General features: G+C 41.0%; 1 protein-coding gene across 1 annotated transcript; it reads right to left on the bottom strand.

The window, feature by feature from the left end:
* Positions 1–1,092: 1,092 nt before the first annotated feature.
* Positions 1,093–21,288, bottom strand: LOC109880165 (fibronectin-like). Its single transcript, XM_031821137.1, has 12 exons — positions 20,998–21,288; positions 19,976–20,254; positions 19,555–19,821; positions 14,537–14,806; positions 11,597–11,866; positions 9,860–10,129; positions 7,091–7,174; positions 6,849–7,007; positions 6,567–6,785; positions 3,200–3,339; positions 3,011–3,120; positions 1,093–1,598 (listed from the first exon to the last, which is right to left on the bottom strand). Exons 2-12 carry the CDS (start codon positions 20,034–20,036, stop codon positions 1,466–1,468), a joined length of 1,983 nt encoding a protein of 660 aa, XP_031676997.1. The 5' UTR covers positions 20,037–20,254; positions 20,998–21,288; the 3' UTR covers positions 1,093–1,465.
* Positions 21,289–22,148: the final 860 nt, after the last annotated feature.

Here is a 22,148-nt window from a genome sequence, read left to right as displayed (position 1 = left end):
CAGAGAAGCTATATGAAAGTAGCCTCCCAACCCTGTTGCTCTCAGGCATGGATGATTGACAGGTAATTACTGATCAGAGAAGCTATATGAAAGTAGCCTCTCAACCCTGTTGCTCTCAGGCATGGATGAATGACAGGTAATTACTGATCAGAGAAGCTATATGAAAGTAGCCTCTCAACCCTGTTGCTCTCAGGTGTGGATGAATGACAGGTAATTACTGATCAGAGAAGCTATATGAAAGTAGACTCCCAACCCTGTTGCTCTCAGGCATGGATGATTGACAGGTAATTACTGATCAGAGAAGCTATATGAAAGTAGCCTCCCAACCCTGTTGCTCTCAGGCATGGATGATTGACAGGTAATTACTGATCAGAGAAGCTATATGAAAGTAGCCTCTCAACCCTGTTGGTTTGGATAGTCTTTTTGTTTTCCTTGTTGTGATTTTGTTGAGCTCTTGGGATGGCCAACTGAAGAGCCTCAACGGGCCTCCATTGGGCCACGGTGAGTCGTACGTAAACTGTCTCTCCCTGTATTCTGCCTAACTCTGGCTGTGAGAGAATCCCAAATGACACCCCATTCCCTTTAGTGCACTACTCACCCAAAGGAATGCAATACAAAGGGGATAGGGTATCATTTGGGATTCTCTCTCTCCCTCTGAAATATAATACAACCATTAAACAACTACATTCACTTGCTAAATAATATCTGCTTTTCAAAACAGTTGAATCTAATCACTACCTGTATTAAAGGTCACCAGGGTTCGTGACCTGTTTTTTGCACTGAAGGTCATTGCAACCTGTCTTACTGTAGTAAATGATTAGTCCCAGTTAATTTAGTAACAAAACCTTAGACACTGTTCTGATTACTGATGGTTATGATCCAACCCTTCATTCTGGTGTTGCCTCCACAAACAGGAAGTGAACAAGATATGAGTTCAAATGTAAACAGTAACATTCACTCTGTCTTAAAAGGCACAATGTCTTATTTACACCAGTTTTTCTTTCTTCAAGTTTAGGAGTTTAGACCTTTAAAATGTACACTGTAAAATTCACTCTGTCCTAAAGAGGCAGAGAGATGTCTTGTCCTTCTAGATTACAGATGTTATGCCCCTATTTATACACACTTTTTGACATACAGTATGAATACATGATTGTGTGTCAGCTTGTGCAGCAGACAGTAGTCAGTCATGTTTCTCCTGGTCACGTGATGCGGCAGCCCAACCTGCGACTTCAAAAATCAGTGTCAGCTCTCGGCCCAAGAGGGAATTACCTCCTTATCTAATTAAGAAGTTGGTTTCTCCTGTGGGAGACTCAGGTTCAGATCAGTGTCTTCGTGTGTCTGTCTGAATTTGAACATGTGTTTCTCTCCAACCTGTAGTTCAGAGTACCATTCTATCAAATCACACCAGCCTTCAGACCACCATTAACATACAGTAGAGAGTTCATTAAACGTACCAATGAGAAGCCTATTTCTCACAGATCCATTCTTGTGAAAATGAACATCCCAAATCCCTCCATACGCCTTGGCCTGACGATATGTAATAGATTTCCCCACAGTTCTGGTACGTACCACCACCAGGCTCTCCACTCCACCAATACCTGCAGTAGAAACAACAGAGTTAGACTGACCACTCTCTAAGAACCTAGAGTATGAACAACACAGAGTTAGACTGACCTCTCTCTCAGAACCTAGAGTATGAACAACACAGAGTTAGACTGACCACTCTCTCAGAACCTAGAGTGTGAACAACACAGAGTTAGACTGACCACTCGCTCAGAACCTAGAGTATGAACAACACATAGTTAGACTGACCACTCTCTCAGAACCTAGAGTATGAACAACACAGAGTTAGACTGACCTCTCTCTCAGAACCTAGAGTATGAACAACACAGAGTTAGACTGACCACTCTCTCAGAAAGAGTATGAACAACACAGAGTTAGACTGACCACTCTCTCAGAACCTAGAGTATGAACAACACATAGTTAGACTGACCTCTCTCTCAGAACCTAGAGTATGAACAACACAGAGTTAGACTGACCACTCTCTCAGAACCTAGAGTATGAACAACACATAGTTAGACTGACCTCTCTCTCAGAACCTAGAGTATGAACAACACAGAGTTAGACTGACCACTCTCTCAGAACCTAGAGTATGAACAACACATAGTTAGACTGACCACTCTCTCAGAACCTAGAGTATGAACAACACAGAGTTAGACTGACCTCTCTCTCAGAAAGAGTATGAACAAAACAGATAATCAGTCCTACTCCTTCCACTGTGGTCAGTGTTATTATAGATCAGTAGTCTCTTACCTTGGAGTGGTCAGTGTTATTGTAGATCAGTAGTCTCTTACCTTGGGGTGGTCAGTGTTATTATAGATCAGTAGTCTCTTACCTTGGAGTGGTCAGTGTTATTATAGATCAGTAGTCTCTTACCTTGGGGTGGTCAGTGTTATTATAGATCAGTAGTCTCTTACCTTGGGGTGGTCAGTGTTATTATAGATCAGGAGTCTCTTACCTTGGGGTGGTCAGTGTTATTATAGATCAGTAGTCTCTTACCTTGGAGTGGTCAGTGTTATTATAGATCAGTAGTCTCTTACCTTGGGGTGGCCAGTGTTATTATAGAGCAGTAGTCTCTTACCTTGGGGTGGTCAGTGTTATTATAGAGCAGGAGTCTCTTACCTTGGGGTGATCAGTGTTATTATATAGCAGTAGTCTCTTACCTTGGGGTGGTCAGTGTTATTATATAGCAGTAGTCTCTTACCTTGGGGTGGTCAGTGTTATTATATAGCAGTAGTCTCTTACCTTGGGGTGATCAGTGTTATTATATAGCAGTAGTCTCTTACCTTGGGGTGGTCAGTGTTATTATATAGCAGTAGTCTCTTACCTTGGGGTGGTCAGTGTTATTATAGAGCAGTAGTCTCTTACCTTGGGGTGGACAGTGTTATTATATAGCAGTAGTCTCTTACCTTGGGGTGGTCAGTGTTATTATAGATCAGTAGTTTCTTACCTTGGGGTGGTCAGTGGGGTGCCGTCCACCCATTTCCAGGTCCCCTCAGTAACAGAGTCAGTCAGACCAATCCAGACATAACTGACTGATTTAAACCCATTGATGAATGTCTGTTGTTGAGGAACAGAAAAAGCATTGTTACTAACACATGATGGACTAATAAATAGAGTATCTCTCTCTGTCTCTCACCTGTTCCTCTTCACTGTTAATGATCACCAGATCTGCTCCTCTCTCCAGACAGTCCTGTCTACTCTCCTCCCAGGATTTCTTCTCAGTAGAGAGGTAGTAACAGCTGCAGCCAAACCTTCTCCATCCTTCAGGACAGGACCCTAGAAGTTTCACATTAAACCTCTCACTAAAGGCTTCAGTCGTACTAAAGTTATACTTAAATCTGAAGTGGTTCTCCAGCAAATTAGTAAAAATGTCTCACCCCATGTTCAAGAATGGCATTTTTCCATTTATTCAGATTACAACCTCTCACTTTTGGTTATTTTAAAATTAAATGATCTCCAAAATATCGCTATTTTTAAAACAAGCCATAAAAAGTTGTTTGCAATTTCAGTTTATTCCAAATATTATGGTTAAACTCAAATATACTAATTGATAAAAAAAAACGTTATTTTTTATATAAAGCGTTATAATCTTTCTACGTTATAGAAATAGGACTGGTAGAGTTGTTACACATGCAGCTAACAAAAATATATGGAAATGTCTGTTCTACTCAAAATAAAAAATAAAACCAACGTTGGGAAGAGATTTTCCATGTACCTATTCCATGGTACATGGTTTATGAACTGATACACAAAACGACCCTGGATTAAAAAAAGGTTAAAATTATTACACACAATTCTTGCAACCAATAGAAGGTTATATACAGTGCATTCAGAAAGTGTTAAATGTCAAAATAAAAATAAATCCCCCGTCATCAATCCACCCCATAATGACAAAGCAAAAACAGTTTAAAAAACATTTTGGCAAATGTATTAAAAATAAAAACGGAAACGGAAGTATTAAGACAGTTTACTCAGTACTTTGCTGAAGCACATTTGGCAGTGAATTACAGCCTTGAGTCTTCTTGGGTATGACGCTACAAGCTTGGCACACCTGTATTTGGAAAGTTTCTTCCATTCTTCTCTGCAGATCCTCTCAAGCTCTGTCAGGTTGGATGGGGAGTGTCGCTGCAAAGCTATTTTCAGGTCTCTCCAGAGATGTTGGATCGGGTTTAAGTCCGTGCTCTGGCTGGGCCACTCAAGGACATTCAGAGACTTGTCCCGTAGCCACTCCTGCGTTTTCTAGGCTGTGTGCTTAAGGTCGTTGTCCTGTTGGAAGGTGAACCTTCGCCCCCAGTCTGAGGTCCTGAATAATACAATGCTATTGTTTGAGGAGAGTGCACAGTTATGAACTTAAATGTATTCATAAACCAATTAGGCACATTTGGGCAGTCTTGATACAACATTTTGAACAGAAATGCAAAGGTTCATTGGATTAGTCTAAAACTTTGCACATATACTGCTGCCATCTAGTGGACACAATCTAAATTTCGTAGTCATATATTTGCCTTTCTTTGCATTATAAAGATGGAAAAAACAAACATTTTTTTTTGTATTCTCTTTTACCAGATCTGTGTTATATTATCCTACATTAATTTCACATTTCCACAAACTTCAAAGTGTTTCCTTGCAAATGGTATCAATAATATGCATATCCTTGCTTCAGGTCCTGAGCTACAGGCAGTTAATGTCATTTTAGGCGAAGATTTAACAAGAAAAAGGTCCGATACTTCAGAGGTTAAGTAAACAAGGTATCTGTTTTTTATTACATTTGCACCCCCCCAAAAAAACTGTTTCGCTTTGTCATTGTGGGGTATTGTGTGTAGATTGAATACTTTCTGAATGCATTGTATATGGGGGGGATAAAACCATCCCAGCTCCACAGATTTTGCTGCTTAGAGAAAGAATCATTAGATCAATTGTTTTGGTACTGTCCATATGTAGCTTGTTTTTGGTCGCAGGTTCAGGAATGACTGAAGAATTGTAACATTTACCCCCAGCTAACTCTGCAGATAGCACTGCAGGGTGATTTAAAAAGCCATAGTCAATCAATCAATATTATAATAATACTCCTAGCAAAACGGTTTCACTTTATTGTTTCAGAATGTGGAATCTGTGAGACTAGATGTTTGTGAAACGTCACAGCACAGTTGACAAATATGACAAATATGAATCAACTGGATGGTGTTCAGATATAGATGGGAGGGGTTGAGTGGAGCTGAAGGATGGGACTAAAAACAAGCTAAATATAATTATTGTAAAATATGCTCAGTCCATAATATGTATATAGTATGCACAAGCTGGAAGTAGAAGATTAAGTGTTGTTTTCAGTTGGTTTACAACAATTAGGGGACGGGCAGGACGGTAGGGTATGTGGAATTAATAAGTAAAATATATATTTTTAAATATATATACCGGACTACAAGTCGAAATTTTTGGCACACCTACTCATTCAAGGGTTTTTCTTTAGTTTGACTATTTTCTACATTGTAGAATAACAGTGAAGACATCAAAACTATGAAATAACACATGGTATTGAACAAATCAAAATCTATTTTATATTTGAGATTCTTTCAAGTAATGATGGAATGTGGTTTCTCTTTGCTTATTTGAGCTGTTCTTGCCATAATGTGGACTTGGTATTTTACCAAATAGGGCTATCTTCTGTATACCACCCCTACCTTGTCACAACACAACTGATTGGCTCAAACACATTAAGGAAAGACATTCCACAAATTCACTTTTAAGAAGGCACACCTGTTAACTGAAATGCATTCCAGGTGACTACCTCATGAAGCTGGTTGAGAGAATGCCAAGTGTGAAAAGCTGTCATCAAGGCAAAGGGTTGCTATTTGAAGAATCTCAAATATATTTAGATTTGTTTAACACTTTTTTGGTTACTACATGATTCCATATGTCTTCACTATTATCCTACGATGTAGAAAATAGTACAAATAAAGAAAAACCCTTTACAGAAAATATTGGAAATGGTGCAGACAATTACATGTTTTTATATATAAATATTTAACTAGGCAAGTCAGTTAAGAACAAATTCTTATTTTCAATGACGGCCTAGGAACAGTGGTTTAACTGCCTTGTTCAGGGGCAGAACGACAGATTTCTACCTTGCTAGCTCGGGGATTCGATCTTGCAACCTTTCGGTTACTAGTCCAACAATCTAACCACTAGGCTACCCTGCTGCCCCTACCTTGCCGCTCCACATTGAAGGAAGCCACAATCTATCTGCAACATTAAAGCTGATCTACCCCATAAAAAAATAATACAATCTGAGTTCTAGGTAGTTCTGATGACCTCTGATCTCCCGTGGCGTGTGTTGAGCGCAAAGGCAGAACACAGCTCCAGTCAATTGAATTTGTTTCTGGTCCTAATGGTCATGGATAGCATTGACAATACTTCTTGAATATGCTTGTGTGAGATAACAGGTCAACTACAGAAACTGTGGATCAGGAAGCAAATAAAAAGGTGGGCCTTTTGCACACATTTACCTTTGTTCTCCCAGTTCAGTCTTTCTATCTCCTTCTGTAGCTGGTCACGCTCCATAGTTGTAGTGTTCAGACTCTTCTTCAACTTGTCTATTTCAGTGGTTCTGGTATTTAGACTACTCTGTAGCTGGTCTCTCTCTTTAGTCAGGGTGTTGTAACTGGTCTGTAGCTGGTCTCTCTCTTTAGTCAAGGTGTTGTAACTGGTCTGTAGCTGGTCTCTCTCTGTGGTCCTGGTATTTAGACTATTCTGTAGCTGGTCTCTCTCTTTAGTCAGGGTGTTGTAACTGATCTGTAGCTGGTCTCTCCCCTTAGTCGGGGTGTTGTAACTGGTCTGTAGCTGGTCTCTCTCCTTAGTCGGGGTGTTGTAACTGGTCTGTAGCTGGTCTCTCTCCGTGGTCCTGGTATTTAGACTATTCTGTAGCTGGTCTCGCTCTGAAGTTGCATCTGTAAAAGGGAAAAGTCCATCAAAATGTGTAACTGTCACAACATTGACAAAAATGTTTTAGTAAAAAACAATGTTCACTTACAGGAATCCCACAGGCCCATGATCACAGCCAGTAGAACAAACACTGCAGCAACTGTGGAGGGTCTCTTCCACCACTGAAGGTGTTCTGAATAACAAGTTATTAAAGTCAGATCTTTGGTAATGTGGTAATGTGTTTTACTGTATCAGTGTTTTATTTGAGCTGGATTCTGCAGGAACAGGATCCGGCAGCTCTCAGTTTTGGACTGATGGATTTCACAAACTATTTGGTCGGATCCGCTACCTCTCGTGGCATAAAAAATAATTGTTACTGTTTGCAATGAAATAATTTGAATTAAAGAGCTCAAAGTTCATTTGAGTTTCCTCCTCGTTAATTCTCCTGCCCCCTAAAATAAATGCAATGTAAAAACGTAGATTTCTATCCCGGGACTGATTTTCTGAGAATACTAAACTTTTCACAACTTTATTATTCATTACGCTGTTATTTCTAACCTGATATGGATGAAAATACCTTCAAATTAAAGCTGACGATTTGCACTTTAACCCCATAGCCATGATTTTAAAATCCAAACATTTGGACTATAGAGCCATAAGAAGAAAACATGCTCACTGTCCCAATAACTACGGAGGGCCTGTAGGTAGGGGTAAGGTAGAGGCTGGTAGCCTCAATATTAACAGAGGATACTGTAGGTAGGGGTAATGTAGAGGCTGGTAGCCTCAATATTAACAGAGGGTACTGTAGGTAGGGGTAAGGTAGAGACAGGTAGCCTCAATATTAACAGAGGATACTGTAGGTAGGGGTAAGGTAGAGGCAGGTAGCCTCAATATTAACAGAGGGTACTGTAGGTAGGGGTAAGGTAGAGACAGGTAGCCTCAATATTAACAGAGGGTACTGTAGGTAGGGGTAAGGTAGAGGCTGGTAGCCTCAATATTAACAGAGGATACTGTAGGTAGGGGTAATGTAGAGACAGGTAGCCTCAATATTAACAGAGGGTACTGTAGGTAGGGGTAAGGTAGAGACAGGTAGCCTCAATATTAACAGAGGGTACTGTAGGTAGGGGTAATGTAGAGGCTGGTAGCCTCAATATTAACAGAGGGTACTGTAGGTAGGGGTAAGGTAGAGACAGGTAGCCTCAATATTAACAGAGGGTACTGTAGGTAGGGGTAATGTAGAGACTGGTAGCCTCAATATTAACAGAGGGTACTGTAGGTAGGGGTAAGGTAGAGACAGGTAGCCTCAATATTAACAGAGGGTACTGTAGGTAGGGGTAATGTAGAGGCTGGTAGCCTCAATATTAACAGAGGGTACTGTAGGTAGAGGTAATGTAGAGGCTGGTAGCCTCAATATTAACAGAGGGTACTGTAGGTAGGGGTAATGTAGAGGCTGGTAGCCTCAATATTAACAGAGGGTACTGTAGGTAGGGGTAATGTAGAGGCTGGTAGCCTCAATATTAACAGAGGGTACTGTAGGTAGGGGTAAGGTAGAGGCTGGTAGCCTCAATATTAACAGAGGGTACTGTAGGTAGAGGTAAGGTAGAGACAGGTAGCCTCAATATTAACAGAGGGTACTGTAGGTAGGGGTAAGGTAGAGACAGGTAGCCTCAATATTAACAGAGGGTACTGTAGGTAGAGGTAAGGTAGAGACAGGTAGCCTCAATATTAACAGAGGGTACTGTAGGTAGGGGTAAGGTAGAGACAGGTAGCCTCAATATTAACAGAGGGTACTGTAGGTAGGGGTAAGGTAGAGACAGGTAGCCTCAATATTAACAGAGGGTACTGTAGGTAGGGGTAAGGTAGAGACAGGTAGCCTCAATATTAACAGAGGGTACTGTAGGTAGAGGTAAGGTAGAGGCATGTAGCCTCAATATTAACAGAGGATACTGTAGGTAGGGATAAGGTAGAGGCAGGTAGCCTCAATATTAAGAGGGTACTGTAGGTAGAGGTAAGGTAGAGACAGGTAGCCTCAATATTAACAGAGGGTACTGTAGGTAGAGGCTGGTAGGCTCAATATTAACAGAGGGCACTGTAGGTAGGGGTAAGGTAGAGGCTGGTAGCCTCAATATTAACAGAGGGTACTGTAGGTAGAGGTAAGGTAGAGACATGTAGCCTCAATATTAACAGAGGGTACTGTAGGTAGAGATTGGTAGCTTCAATATTAACAGAGGGCACTGTAGGTAGGGGTAAGGTAGAGGCTGGTAGCCTCAATATTAACAGAGGGCACTGTAGGTAGAGGTAAGGTAGAGGCTGGTAGCCTCAATATTAACAGAGGGTACTGTATGTAGGGGTACGGTAGAGGCTGGTAGCCTCAATATTAACAGAGGGTACTGTATGTAGGGGTACGGTAGAGGCAGGTAGCCTCAATATTAACAGAGGGTACTGTAGGTAGGGGTAAGGTAGAGGCAGGTAGCCTCAATATTAACAGAGGGTACTGTAGGTAGGGGTAAGGTAGAGGCAGGTAGCCTCAATATTAACAGAGGGTACTGTAGGTAGGGGTAAGTTGAGGCAGGTAGCCTCAATATTAACAGAGGGTACTGTAGGTAGGGGTAAGTTGAGGCAGGTAGCCTCAATATTAACAGAGGGTACTGTAGGTAAGGGTAAGTTGAGGCAGGTAGCCTCGAGGTTACAGTGTTGCGCCAGTAACCAAAAGGTTGCTGGTTTAAATACCGGAGCAGACAAGGTGATCAACTCCGTGACATAATGACTCACAGGAACAGAAACAAGCATGAACATCGCAACAACACATTCATGACTTTAATAAAAGTTTAATAAACTTTAACACCAGGCACAATACTTAAGTAGGGTAATTCCTTACTTGTGGTGAGGGTTGTTGACACCAGTCGACTTTGCTTTCCATTTTCCAGCACAGTGCAGACAGTGACAGAGTACTGAGTACCACATTGCAGGTCAGAGAGAGTGATGCTGGGTGAAGATGTGGTAGTGATGTGTACTTCTGTCCCTGGACAGTGGTAGGAGATCTGGTAATGATGTTGTGTTTGGTCCAATCCTGGTGGCTGGTTCCAGCAAACATCAGCTGATGTGGTGTCCACTGAGTCAACAGTCAGCTGGTCTGGAGCAGGAAGTACTAAGAGAAAATAGATTATTGTCAGGGCTACAGTTTAACTCCAGAAATAAACTACAGGAGGAAAAGTAGAATAGTAGCTTAATAAAAGTAGAAAAGGTCAGCTTGCAAATCCTTTTGATATTTTTTTATTTATTTCACCTTTATTTAACCAGGTCGGCCGGTTGAGAACAAGTTCTCATTTACAACTGTGGCCAAGATAAAGCAGAGCAGTAAGACAAAAACAACAGAGTTACACATGGAGTAAACAAACATACAGTCAATAACACAATAGAAAAATCTGTATACAGTGTGTGCAAATGAAGTAAGGAGGTAAGGCAATAAATAGGCCATAGTGGCAAAGTAATTACAAATTAGCAATTAACACAGGAGTGATAGATGTGCAGATGAGGATGTGTAAGTAGAAATACAAAAACAGATATTGGATGAGGTAGGTAGTTGGTTGGATGGGCTATTTACAGATGGGCTGTGTACAGCTGCAGCCATCGATAAGCTGCTCTGACAGCTGATGCTTAAAGTCAGTGAGGTAGATATAACTTCAGTAATTTTTGCAATTCTTTCCAGTCATTGGCAGCAGAGAACTGGAAGGCAAGGCAGCAAAAAGAGGTGTTGGCTTTGGGGGTGACCAGTGAAATACACCTGCTGAAGCGTGTGCTACGGGTGGGTGTTGCTATGGTGACCAGTGAAATACACCTGCTGAAGCGTGTGCTACGGGTGGGTGTTGCTATGGTGACCAGCGAGCTGAGATAAGGCGGAGCTTTACCTAGGAAAGAGTTCTAGATGACCTAGAGCCAGTGGGTTTGGCGACGAATACGTTGCGAAGACCAGCCAACGAGAGCATACAGGTCACAGTGGTGGGGAGTATATGAGGCATTAGTGACTAAACGGATGCCGCTGTGATAGACTGCATCCAATTCGCTGAGTAGAGTGTTGGAGGCTATTTTGTAAATTACATCGTCGAAGACAAGGATCGGTAGGATGGTCAGTTTTATGAGGGTAATGGGAAGGGAAAAAATAAACTAAAGCAGAAGTCACAACAGAGGTTAGATTTGAAAAAAAAAGAATCCGGGGTATATACATTTATCAACTTCACTGTGCCACTGCTACATTGTTGTCACCATGGCAACAAAACAAAAGACACTGCAGTTCTAAATCCTCTCCACAATAGTGTTTAACACTGTACTACTGATAAAGTTAAAGCAAGCAGAGGCAGATCAACTCCTTGACTCACACTAATCGAAGAAAGCAAGAATTCAGACACTATAAAAAACTTTGATTAATTTCAGCACCAAACTGCATGTTGAGATCTGGGGAATTCACCATCATATATTTCTCATCAGGAAAGATACTGGACCTTTACATCCCATGCTGACACATCCATTATGATTAGTTCATAGTTATTTTGATAACTAGTTTAGGTTTGATAAATATTATGTCTGGTGACAAACTTGACGTATTTGACTTCCTTACTTGTGGTGAAGGTTGTGGACACCAGTTGACTTTGCTTTCCATTTTCCAGCACAGTGCAGACAGTGACAGAGTACTGAGTACCACATTGCAGCCCAGAGAGAGTGGTGCTGGGTGAAGATGTGGTAGTGATGTGTGGTTCTGTCCCTGGACAGTGGTAGGAGATCAGGTACTGATGTTGGGTTTGGCCCAATCCTGGTGGCTGGCTCCAGCTAACAACAGCTGATGTGGTGTCCACTAAGTCAACAGTCAGCTGGTCTGGAGCAGGAAGTTCTAAGAGAAAGTACATTATTGTCAGTGTTATCGTTTAACTCCAGAAATAGACTACAATAGGAAAAGTAGAATAGTAGTTTAAAAAATAGAAAAAGCCAGCTTGCAATTCCTTTTGATATGGGAAGAAATAAGCTGAAGCAGAAGTCACAACAGAAGCTGATTTGTAACAAAAACGAAGTGTTTCTGCTATTCCGGCACCATTTCTTCCGGCGCCGTCCCACGCCTGGACTTCCTGACAGGCCCCCAGGTGGTGAGGGTAGGTAGCAACACATCTGCCACGCTGATCCTCAACACTGAAGCCCCTCAGGGGTGCGTGCTCAGTCCGCTCCTGTACTCCCTGTTCACCCGCGACTGCATTGCCAGGCACGTCACCAACAGCATCATTAAGTTTGCAGATGACAGATAAAAAATGTCTAAACAATTGTTTACCTAATATCTATTTTTTACTTAAAAATGTCACTGTTGGTTAAGGGCTTGTAAGTAAGCATTTCACTGTTGGTTAAGGGCTTGTAAGTAAGCATTTCACTGTTGGTTAAGGGCTTGTAAGTAAGCATTTCACTGTTGGTTAAGGGCTTGTAAGTAAGCATTTCACTGTTGGTTAAGGGCTTGTAAGTAAGCATTTCACTGTTGGTTAAGGGCTTGTAAGTAAGCATTTCACTGTTGGTTAAGGGCTTGTAAGTAAGCATTTCACTGTTGGTTAAGGGCTTGTAAGTAAGCATTTCACTGTTGGTTAAGGGCTTGTAAGTAAGCATTTCACTGTTGGTTAAGGGCTTGTAAGTAAGCATTTCACTGTTGGTTAAGGGCTTGTAAGTAAGCATTTCACTGTTGGTTAAGGGCTTGTAAGTAAGCATTTCACTGTTGGTTAAGGGCTTGTAAGTAAGCATTTCACTGTTGGTTAAGGGCTTGTAAGTAAGCATTTCACTGTTGGTTAAGGGCTTGTAAGTAAGCATTTCACTGTTGGTTAAGGGCTTGTAAGTAAGCATTTCACTGTTGGTTAAGGGCTTGTAAGTAAGCATTTCACTGTTGGTTAAGGGCTTGTAAGTAAGCATTTCACTGTTGGTTAAGGGCTTGTAAGTAAGCATTTCACTGTTGGTTAAGGGCTTGTAAGTAAGCATTTCACTGTTGGTTAAGGGCTTGTAAGTAAGCATTTCACTGTTGGTTAAGGGCTTGTAAGTAAGCATTTCACTGTTGGTTAAGGGCTTGTAAGTAAGCATTTCACTGTTGGTTAAGGGCTTGTAAGTAAGCATTTCACTGTTGGTTAAGGGCTTGTAAGTAAGCATTTCACTGTTGGTTAAGGGCTTGTAAGTAAGCATTTCACTGTTGTATTCGGCGCCCGTGACAAATACACTGATTTGATTCATATAAATTAAAAGAATGATGTGATTTATAAATACTCGCCACAATAACAAGTGTTTTACGTTGTACTTTGGATAAAGTTAAAGCAAGCAGATCAACTCCTTGACATAATGACTCACAGTGGTGTAACGTACTGAAATAAAAATACGTGAAAGTACTACTTAAGTAGTTAAGGTATCTGTACTTTACTATTTATGTTTGACTACTTTTACTTCACTACATTCCTTAAGAAAATAACATACTTTTTACTCCATACATTTTCCCTGGTACACAAAAGTACTCGTTACATTTCGAATACTTAGAAGGACAGGAAAATATGCTAATTCACACACTTATCAAGTGATCATCCCTACTGCCTCTGATCTGGCAGATACCCTAAACTAAAATGCTTAGTTTGTAAATGATGTTTGAGTATTGGAGTGGGCCCCTGGCTATCTGTAAAAAAATATATATATATATATATGGTTCCATCTGGTTTGCTTAATATAAGGAATGTGAAATGATTTATACTTTTACTTTTGATACTTGAGTATATTTAAAACCAAATACTTTTAGACTTTTCCTCAAGTAGTATTTTACTGTGTGACTTTCACCTTTACTCAAGGCCTTTTCTATCTTTACTTTTACTCAAGTATGAGAAATGGTTACTTTTTCAACCTGTCACGACTCCCACCGAAGGTGTCTCCCCTGCCTGTTTGGGCGGTGCTCGGTGGTCGTCGTCGCTGGTCTACTAGCATCCACTGATCCCTTTTTCCTTTTCTGTTAGTTTGGTCTTATTAGTTGCACCTGTTCCTTTCTGTGTTTCTTGATGTTTGTCTATTTAAGCCTGTTAGTCCTGTCTAGGTTTGTGCGGGATTGCTATGCTGTTAGTTTGTGGATGTTCCTTTGGGTTTTGTTTCTCCAGACAGTTTTGGGTCCTGTGTATGGGCCTGTGTATGGTCCTGTGTATGGTCCTGTGTATGGTCCTGTGTATGGTCCTGTGTATGGTCCTGTGTATGGTCCTGTGTATGGTCCTGTGTTTGGTCCTGTGTATGGGCCGGTCAGTTAATGCGCCTTGTGTTTTTGGTGTGACCGTTTCTTTCCGGGAGTTAAAAAAATATTTACATTTATTCGAACCCTCTGCACCTGCCTCCAAACCCACTGTGCTTGAAGGACTCTGACAACACCACTGATGACTCACAGAAATAGAATAAAGCATGAACTCAGATATTATAAACATTCATTGTTTTCAGCACCAAACTGCATTTTGAGATCTGGGGAAATCACATATAGTCATTTTAATAACCAGAACTAATACTTAAGTAGGGTAGTTACCTGTGGTGAAGGTTGTTAACACCAGTTGACTTTGCTTTCCATTTTCCAGCACAGTGCAGACAGTGACTGAGTATTCAGTAGCAGGTTTCAGGTCAGAGAGAGTGATGCTGGGTGAAGATGTGGTGGTGATGTGTGGTTCTGTCCCTGAACAGCGATAGGAGATCTGGTAATGATGTTGGGTTTGGTCCAATCCTGGTGACTGGCTCCAGCTAACAGTAGCTGATGTGGTGTCCACTGAGTCAACGGTCAGCTGGTCTGGAACAGGAAGTACTAAGGGAAAATAAACATTGTCAGGGTTACAGTTTAACTCCAGATAAACACTGAGTGTACAAAACATTAAGGATACCTGCTCTTTTCATGACAGACTGACCAGGTGAATCCAGATTAAAGTTATGATCCCTTATTAATGTCACTTTTTAAATCCACTTCAATCAGTGTAGATGAAGGAGAGGAGACGGGATAAAGAAGGATTTTGTGTGTGTGCCATTCAGAGGGTGAATGGGTAAGACAGAAATATTTAAGTGCCTTTGAACAGGGTATGGTATGTGCCAAGAGCATAAGTTTGGGTCAAGAACTGCAACGTTTTTTCACGCTCAACAGTTTCCCGTGTGTATCAAGAATGTTCCACCACCCAAAGGACATCCAGCCAACTTGACAACTCTGGAAAGAATTGGAGTCAACATGGGCCAGAATCCCTGTAGAACGCTTTCAATACCTAGTAGAGTCCATGCCCTGATGGATTGAGGCTGTTCTGGGGGCAAAATGTGTTGTACACTCAAATGTAATTAAATGTTTAACAGATGTCCCGCTTAACATTTCTCAAAAGTTAAATAATCTGAAAAATGTAAAAGTTGTAAAAAAAGAAAGTCCCCCAGCTTTCAATAAAGAGATACATAACTTCCGCTCAGATAATGTCTGAACTATGCCTCTTTCAGCCTCCACTGCTAGGTGTTGCACTAAGGATTGCTATGTTTTAAGAAGCTGTTTTACCTAGAGCTGTGGAGGTCATGACATTTAGTCTGCTGGTTATTGTCATGCAATAGACAGCCGGTCTCATGGCAATTGACCGTGAATTCATGAATTATTTACAATGTTTAATGTTTGATTCATTAAATAATAATAATTCCTGAATAATTTGCCAGTAAGAAACTGCTAGCCATGGGCTGTTAACAGCTGACCACTGCTAACTGGCAAGCACAAAAACAGTGAAGTTCGGGAGTACAGACTCCAAGAAATCAGCTGCCGAAAATGCACAGTCAAAGAAGAGATTATTCTGTCAAGGAAGTTATTTTTTTATTTGAAATAAAGGCATACTAAGACAAAATACATGTGACGGGTAAATTATAACACATTAGTGCATTTATTAAAATGCTGGAAGTGAAGGCTGGAATTAAACAATGAACTATGCAAATGAGCAAAAGGTGTGTGCATTAAGGAAATAGACGGCTGGCTCAAATAGAAACCTGTCTCTAATAACCATCTGTTGTTTCCAGTGATTTATGCAAATAAACCCCTGGGATATTAATTTCACTTATGGTAAACACGTTTAACATCTCCAGGCCTCAACACCTACAAGCCGCTGATGCGTGCCATTGAAACTTCCACATTTTTTAAAGTGTAATAAATCATTTAATATACACCATCACAATAAATCAATGATGTATTTTAGGCAGGACTAAATAAACATAATATGAAGACAATGTATTTCAGAAGAACAGAAGAGTTCTACTGTATATTATCTGGCTATGCACCATGCCATAGCATGTAGACTTGTTCATTTAGCAGACAAGATACGCTTAAGTCCCGTGCGATTCTTTTATATAATTTTATAGTAAGAAGAATACATAATCATTATTTTAATTCAGTTTTACTCTTGGGGGCTTGGGCTCATATAGGCCTATACATAACATATTATGCTCATGTGTGTTTTGAATGAATTTTCACCTTAGAAAGTGCTGTTCATTTCGTTGTGTTACGCTTTGAAACTACATCCACAACTACCATGTTTTCCATTCAGTTTCAACCTGTTATTGAACTTCTTTCTTCAAATTGGTCATCACAGTGAGGTGAGTTTTAAAAGCACATACTGTTTAAGTGTTTGATGTGATTTTCGATTGCATTGACGTCAGAGAGGTTACAGGGACAATAGAGCCCTGAGTACCAAGCCATTAGGACCTGCTGGTAGTTTGCAAGTTGGGTACTACCAAAGCATGTCCACAGTGCAAAAAAGAGATTACCTTAACTCAGTAGTCATGTGGAATATTACTGAGGTCATGACTCATGACTGCCGGTAATATGTGACTGAGTTGTATAGCTTACACTACATAAACTTGTAACCTCACTTTTCAGAAAATGGTCTTTGAATACTCTTTGTCTACTCCCATTCAGCATCGTTCACCCCCTCTTAAGCTTTAGCCCCACCCATCTCTTTAGGGATTCACATGTGAGGCCATGTACTAACCATTTCAAGACTAAAGGCTGGTTTATAATACAGTGTGTTCGCAAATTTGATCTAGACTGCCAGAGTGTGCTCTGGGTGTTCGTAAACTCAGAGCGTTGCCAGAATGTCCGTTTGTAAATTCAGAGCGCACACTGGAAGCTATGGCCCTAAAGTAGGATTGATCCGAGCGTTCTGACCTAACAGCAGCAGTCAAGCACCCAAGCTAACTGGCTAACGTTGGCTAGCTTAGGAGCTACATCCAGATATTAATGAGAGAACACCTCACTGTGACCATTTCACTCGCCCTAGCAGAGCTGGTTAGGTTGTTTTTATGTTATCCAGAACATTGGTGACTGTAACTGTGCTGCTGGTAACAATTTAATTACGTTTAAATTACCAACGTTTACTGACACATTCAACAAGTGTAGAGCGTTCGTAAATTGGTCAGTTATTCTGCCCTCTGGCACACAGACGAGAGAGCTCTGAAATCGGAGTAGACAGCTAGAGGGAATTTGCCAGCTACATCTATCAACAGTTGTGTTGTCGCAGTGACATGAACATTCTATTTAAATGGTTACTTGCATAGTGGATGGAGTCTTTCGTATCGAAGACTTGTAGCTAGCTAAATAATGAACCATAATCCCAACTCATGACGTTACTACCCTGCATGAATCTGCAGGTAGCTAACCAACCAGGTTCATAACTAGCTATAACCAGCAAAGGCTCTGATATAACTACACACAGATCATACGTAACGTTAGCTAGCTAAAAGTCCACTAACTCGAAATGAAAACGACTGACATTAGAAACGTGTACTATATGAGAATGTAGCTGTATACTGGGATGGACACTTCTAACTCTTGGTATAGATTTAACAATTTTATGGTCACCGCAACATCACTCTACTTTTCCACCGGTAACGTTCTAGTCATTTTATTAAATGTTAAATTTTTTAAATGTTTATATCCTTCCAGATGGAAAAGTAGAATAAATCCAGGGCTTTTGATATGGGAAGAAATAAGCTAGAAACAGAACAGAAGCAACAAAATGTATATTTGTAATGTAACAAAATTGTTGTAGTTCGTTTATTTTTTATTTGTTTAACTAGGCAACTTAGTTAAAAACATTCTTATTTACAATGGCGGCCTACTAAAAAGCAAACGCCTCCTGCGGGTGGCTGGGATACAAATATATTTATATAAGACAACACACACAAGAGACACCACAACACTACGTTGAGACACCACAACACTACATAAAGAGAGACAACATAGCAAAGCAGCAACACAGCATGGTAGCAATACAACATGGTACAAACATTATTGGGCACAGACAACAGCACAAAGGGCACGGTAGAGACAACAATATACATCGCAGAAATCAGCCACAACTGTCAGTAAGAGTGTCCATGACTGAGTCTTTGATTGAAGATACCAGTTTGAGTGTTTGTTGCCGCTCATTCCAGTCGCTAGCTGCAGCGAACTGAAAAGATGAGCGACCCAGGGATGTGTGTGCTTTGGGGACATTTAACAGAATGTGACTGGCAGAACAGGTGTTGTATGTGGAAGATGAGGGCTGCAGTAGATATCTCAGCTAGGGAGGGGGGGAGTGAGGTCTAAGAGGGTTTTATAAATAAGCATTGAGACAGGTATACAGAGATGACCAGTTTACAGAGGAGTATAGAGTGCAGTGATGTGTCCTGTAAGGAGTATTGGTGGCAAATCTGATGGCCGAATGGTAGAGCATATCTAGCCGCTCCAGACCACCCTTGCCTGCCGATCTATAAATTATGTCTCCGTAATCTAGCATGGGTAGGATGGTCATCTGAATCAGGGTTAGTTTGGCAGTTGGGGTGAAAGAGGAGCGATTACGACAGAGGAAACTAAGTCTAGATTTAACCAAGTCTAGATTTAACTTTAGCCTGCAGCTTTGATATGTGCTGAGAGAAGGACAGTATACCGGCCAGCCATACTCCTAAGGACTTGTATGAGGTGACTACTACCTCTGAGGGTTTAGAGCTTGACACCTGTGGGGAGAGGGGCATTCTTATCAAAACACATGACCTTTGTTTTGGAGATGTTCAGAACAAGGTTAAGGGTAGAGAAAGCTGTTCTGACTTTATACACTGCACTCTTTGAGAGAGGTAGTTAGCTAACCAGGCCAAAGACCCCTCAGAGACACCAATACTCCTTAGCCGGCCCACAAGAATGGAATGGTCTACCGTATCCAAAGCTTTGGCCAAGTCAAAAAATATGGCTGCACAACATTGCTTAGAATCAAGGGCAATGGTGACATTAAGGTTGCAGTGACACATCTATAACCTGAGCGGAAAGCAGATTGCATACCAGAGGATACTACAGACATCAAGAAGTTTTTCCAACACTTCTGATAAACAGCACAAAATAGAAATAGGCCTATAACAGTTAGGATCAGCTTGATCTCCTTTAAATAAAGGACAAAGCGTGGCTGTCTTCCAAGCAATGGGAACCTCCCCAGAAAGGAGCGACTGGATAAAAGGTTGGAGAGAGGCTTTAGTGGTAAAGAGATGATGAGCAGTAATTAGGGGAAGATCTCTTACTAGTGCAGACTGTTGTAGAGACAGGTTCACTCTGTTCCCCATTGCTCAGCACAGTTGCAACACTAACAGTGTACTCGGTGCCAGGATGCAGGTTTGAGAAAATTTTGTGGCAGTCGTCAGTAACGGCTGTGAGGGGGTCTGTTCCTGGGATGCAGTTGGATATGAAGAAGCGCTGTGGGACTTTCTGCATCCCTTCAGCCTTGGACCAGTGGAGAGTGAAGGAGGTCTCTTCCAAATGGTCTATCTTTAAAACTCTGGGTGGGACCACTGAAACAAAAATCAATATTTGTTTAGAATAGAGGTTGTGCTGTTTTTGACAGAGTCCAAACATGTCTCTAGTAATGAATGACTGATGTAGTCTGGATAAAAACACAAGTTAGCCTACTGTACCTGTGGATAGGGATGCTGAGGCCTACTGTACCTGTGGATAGGGTTGCTGAGATCCATCTGCTTTGGCTTCCATCTTCTCCCTCTGTAGCCATGTTGAACTGGTACTTTTCATCAGGTTTGAGACTGCTTATTTTAAGATGATGCCCACCTTTCACCCTTGATGAGCTTGTTTCACCGTCACACCCCCAGGTCACTCTGAATGTCTGTGGTCCTGTCAGCCACTGAGGACAACTACAGCTCAGAGACACAAATACTTATGTCAAATACTGATGTCAGCAGCAGGACATGGATTCACCAGGAGGGGGCAGCACTGGTGAAGGAATAATGAGAGAGAGAGAAAAACAGACTTTATTGACAGTAAAATTACAAAAACAAGTGTATTATTCATCCCAGCAATTAACACATGTTAAAAACAACTACATCCACTGAAGAAAAGTGTTTAAAATACAAAATATTCCCTTTAAAGAGACATGTTTTTGTTTTTAAGGACACCGGACCTCATATTTAAAGACTTTTGGAATCCACATTTAAACTAATAAGAAGTTATATTTTCTGGGGGCAGAAAACACACCGCGTTGTAGAAATGACCCAGGCTTAGGTCGGACACCAATCTGCCTGAACCTGGTAATGGCTAGACGGGATACAGTTGATGTCTAATTGACGTCAGATGTTGATTTCTTTTTGCATTTAAGTTAACCCTAACCCGATTATCCTAACCTACTATGTTAATTGTCCTAACTTGCTGCATAATTTCTCCTAATCAACCTGCTACAAAAAGTAAATCCTGAGCTGTGTTTGAATACCCCATACAGGCTATTCCCAAACTGGGATACGGGCAATGCCGTCGGGGGTATGCCAAATAAAAATGTGTTTCACATTTTCAAACTGTCCATTTAGATTCTCCAATAGGGCTATACATTTGGGTGGTGTTTTTCCCCTCACCTGAATAGCTTCGGTTCACTGCCAAAAAATAACATGAAACCATCTAGTGTTCAGTGAAATAACACAATGTCAAATAAATGTAGCCTAGTGAAATAATGAACATTCAATTACATTAACCGTTACGCTCTCGTGGGAATTCCACTAACAGTCCGTTGCCAAACTATTGTGAAGGACTTCAATTCTTCCTGCTGCAGTGGATATGGCTGGGACAATGCTGGGGGAAAAGGCCCAAAGAACTATACAGACAATGACTTCATCAAACAACACTGTTTCACGACACATCAGTGAATTATATGAGTTACAGCTGGATGAATCAACAGGTCTGGCACAGCTCCTGGTATATGTCCATTATGTTATTGGGGGGTCAATTAAGGAAGACATCCTCTCCTGCAAATCACTGGAAACCAGGACAACAGGAGAGGATATTTTTAAGTACTGGACAGCTTTGTGACATCATTTGGACTTTGGTGATCAAGATGTGTTGGTATCTGTACTGATGGTGCAAAAGCCATGACAGGGAGTCAGTGGATTGGTAACGCAAGCAGTTGCTCCCGACGCCACTTGGGTTCACTGCAGCATCCACCGAGAGGCTCTTGCTGCCAAGGGAATGATTGACAGCATGAAAGACATTTTGGACATTACAGTGAAAATGGTTAATTTTGTTAAAGCAAGGCCCCTGAACTCTCGTGTATTTTCTGCACTATGCAATGATATGGGCAGCGACCATGTAACGCTTTTACAACATACAGAAGTGCCCTGGTTATCAAGGGGAACGTTTTTTTAAATTGAGAGACGAGCTTAAAGTTTTCTTTAATGACCATAACTTTCACTTGTCTGACCGCTTGCATGATGACGAGTTTCTCACACGACTGGCCTATCTGGATGATGTATTTTTTGTACAATTTGATGAACAAATAAGGTTATATATGTAAGATGGCTAAATAAAGAGCAAAATTACTTCTTATTATTTGTTCCCTGGTCCTGTAAGAGCTCTTTGTCACTTCCCACAAGCCGGGTTGTGACAAAAACTCACACTCATTCTTACATTTATTAAACATATCATATAGCGTGTGTGTGGCAGGCTTACAATGATGGCAAAAACAACATTTGAGAGTGCACTGACCCTGGTGCTAGAGGGGGTACAGCTGGAGGTTGAATGTTTGAAGGGGTACAGGACTATAAAAAGTTTGGGAACCAGTGCCGCATACTAACATACTGTATAATACTTACTTAGGGTGTGTTCGTATATTTAATCTGGAGTG

This window comes from Oncorhynchus kisutch, unplaced genomic scaffold (assembly GCF_002021735.2).
Source record: "Oncorhynchus kisutch isolate 150728-3 unplaced genomic scaffold, Okis_V2 scaffold3875, whole genome shotgun sequence".
Lineage (NCBI taxonomy): Eukaryota > Metazoa > Chordata > Actinopteri > Salmoniformes > Salmonidae > Oncorhynchus > Oncorhynchus kisutch.
The sequence above is the reverse complement of the archived record's forward strand: the minus strand, read 5'-3'. Positions and strand labels throughout refer to the sequence as shown.

Excerpts from the sequence above, each read along its gene's own strand:
- LOC109880165 (XM_031821137.1), bottom strand. The coding sequence starts at position 20,036 with ATGGCTACAGAGGGAGAAGATGGAAGCCAAAGCAGATGGATCTCAGCA. Across the intron at positions 11,867-14,536 it reads GTTAACAACCTTCACCACAG|AACTTCCTGCTCCAGACCAG; the intron begins GTAACTACCCTA and ends ACTTTCTCTTAG. Across the intron at positions 10,130-11,596 it reads GTCCACAACCTTCACCACAA|TACTTCCTGCTCCAGACCAG; the intron begins GTAAGGAAGTCA and ends ATTTTCTCTTAG.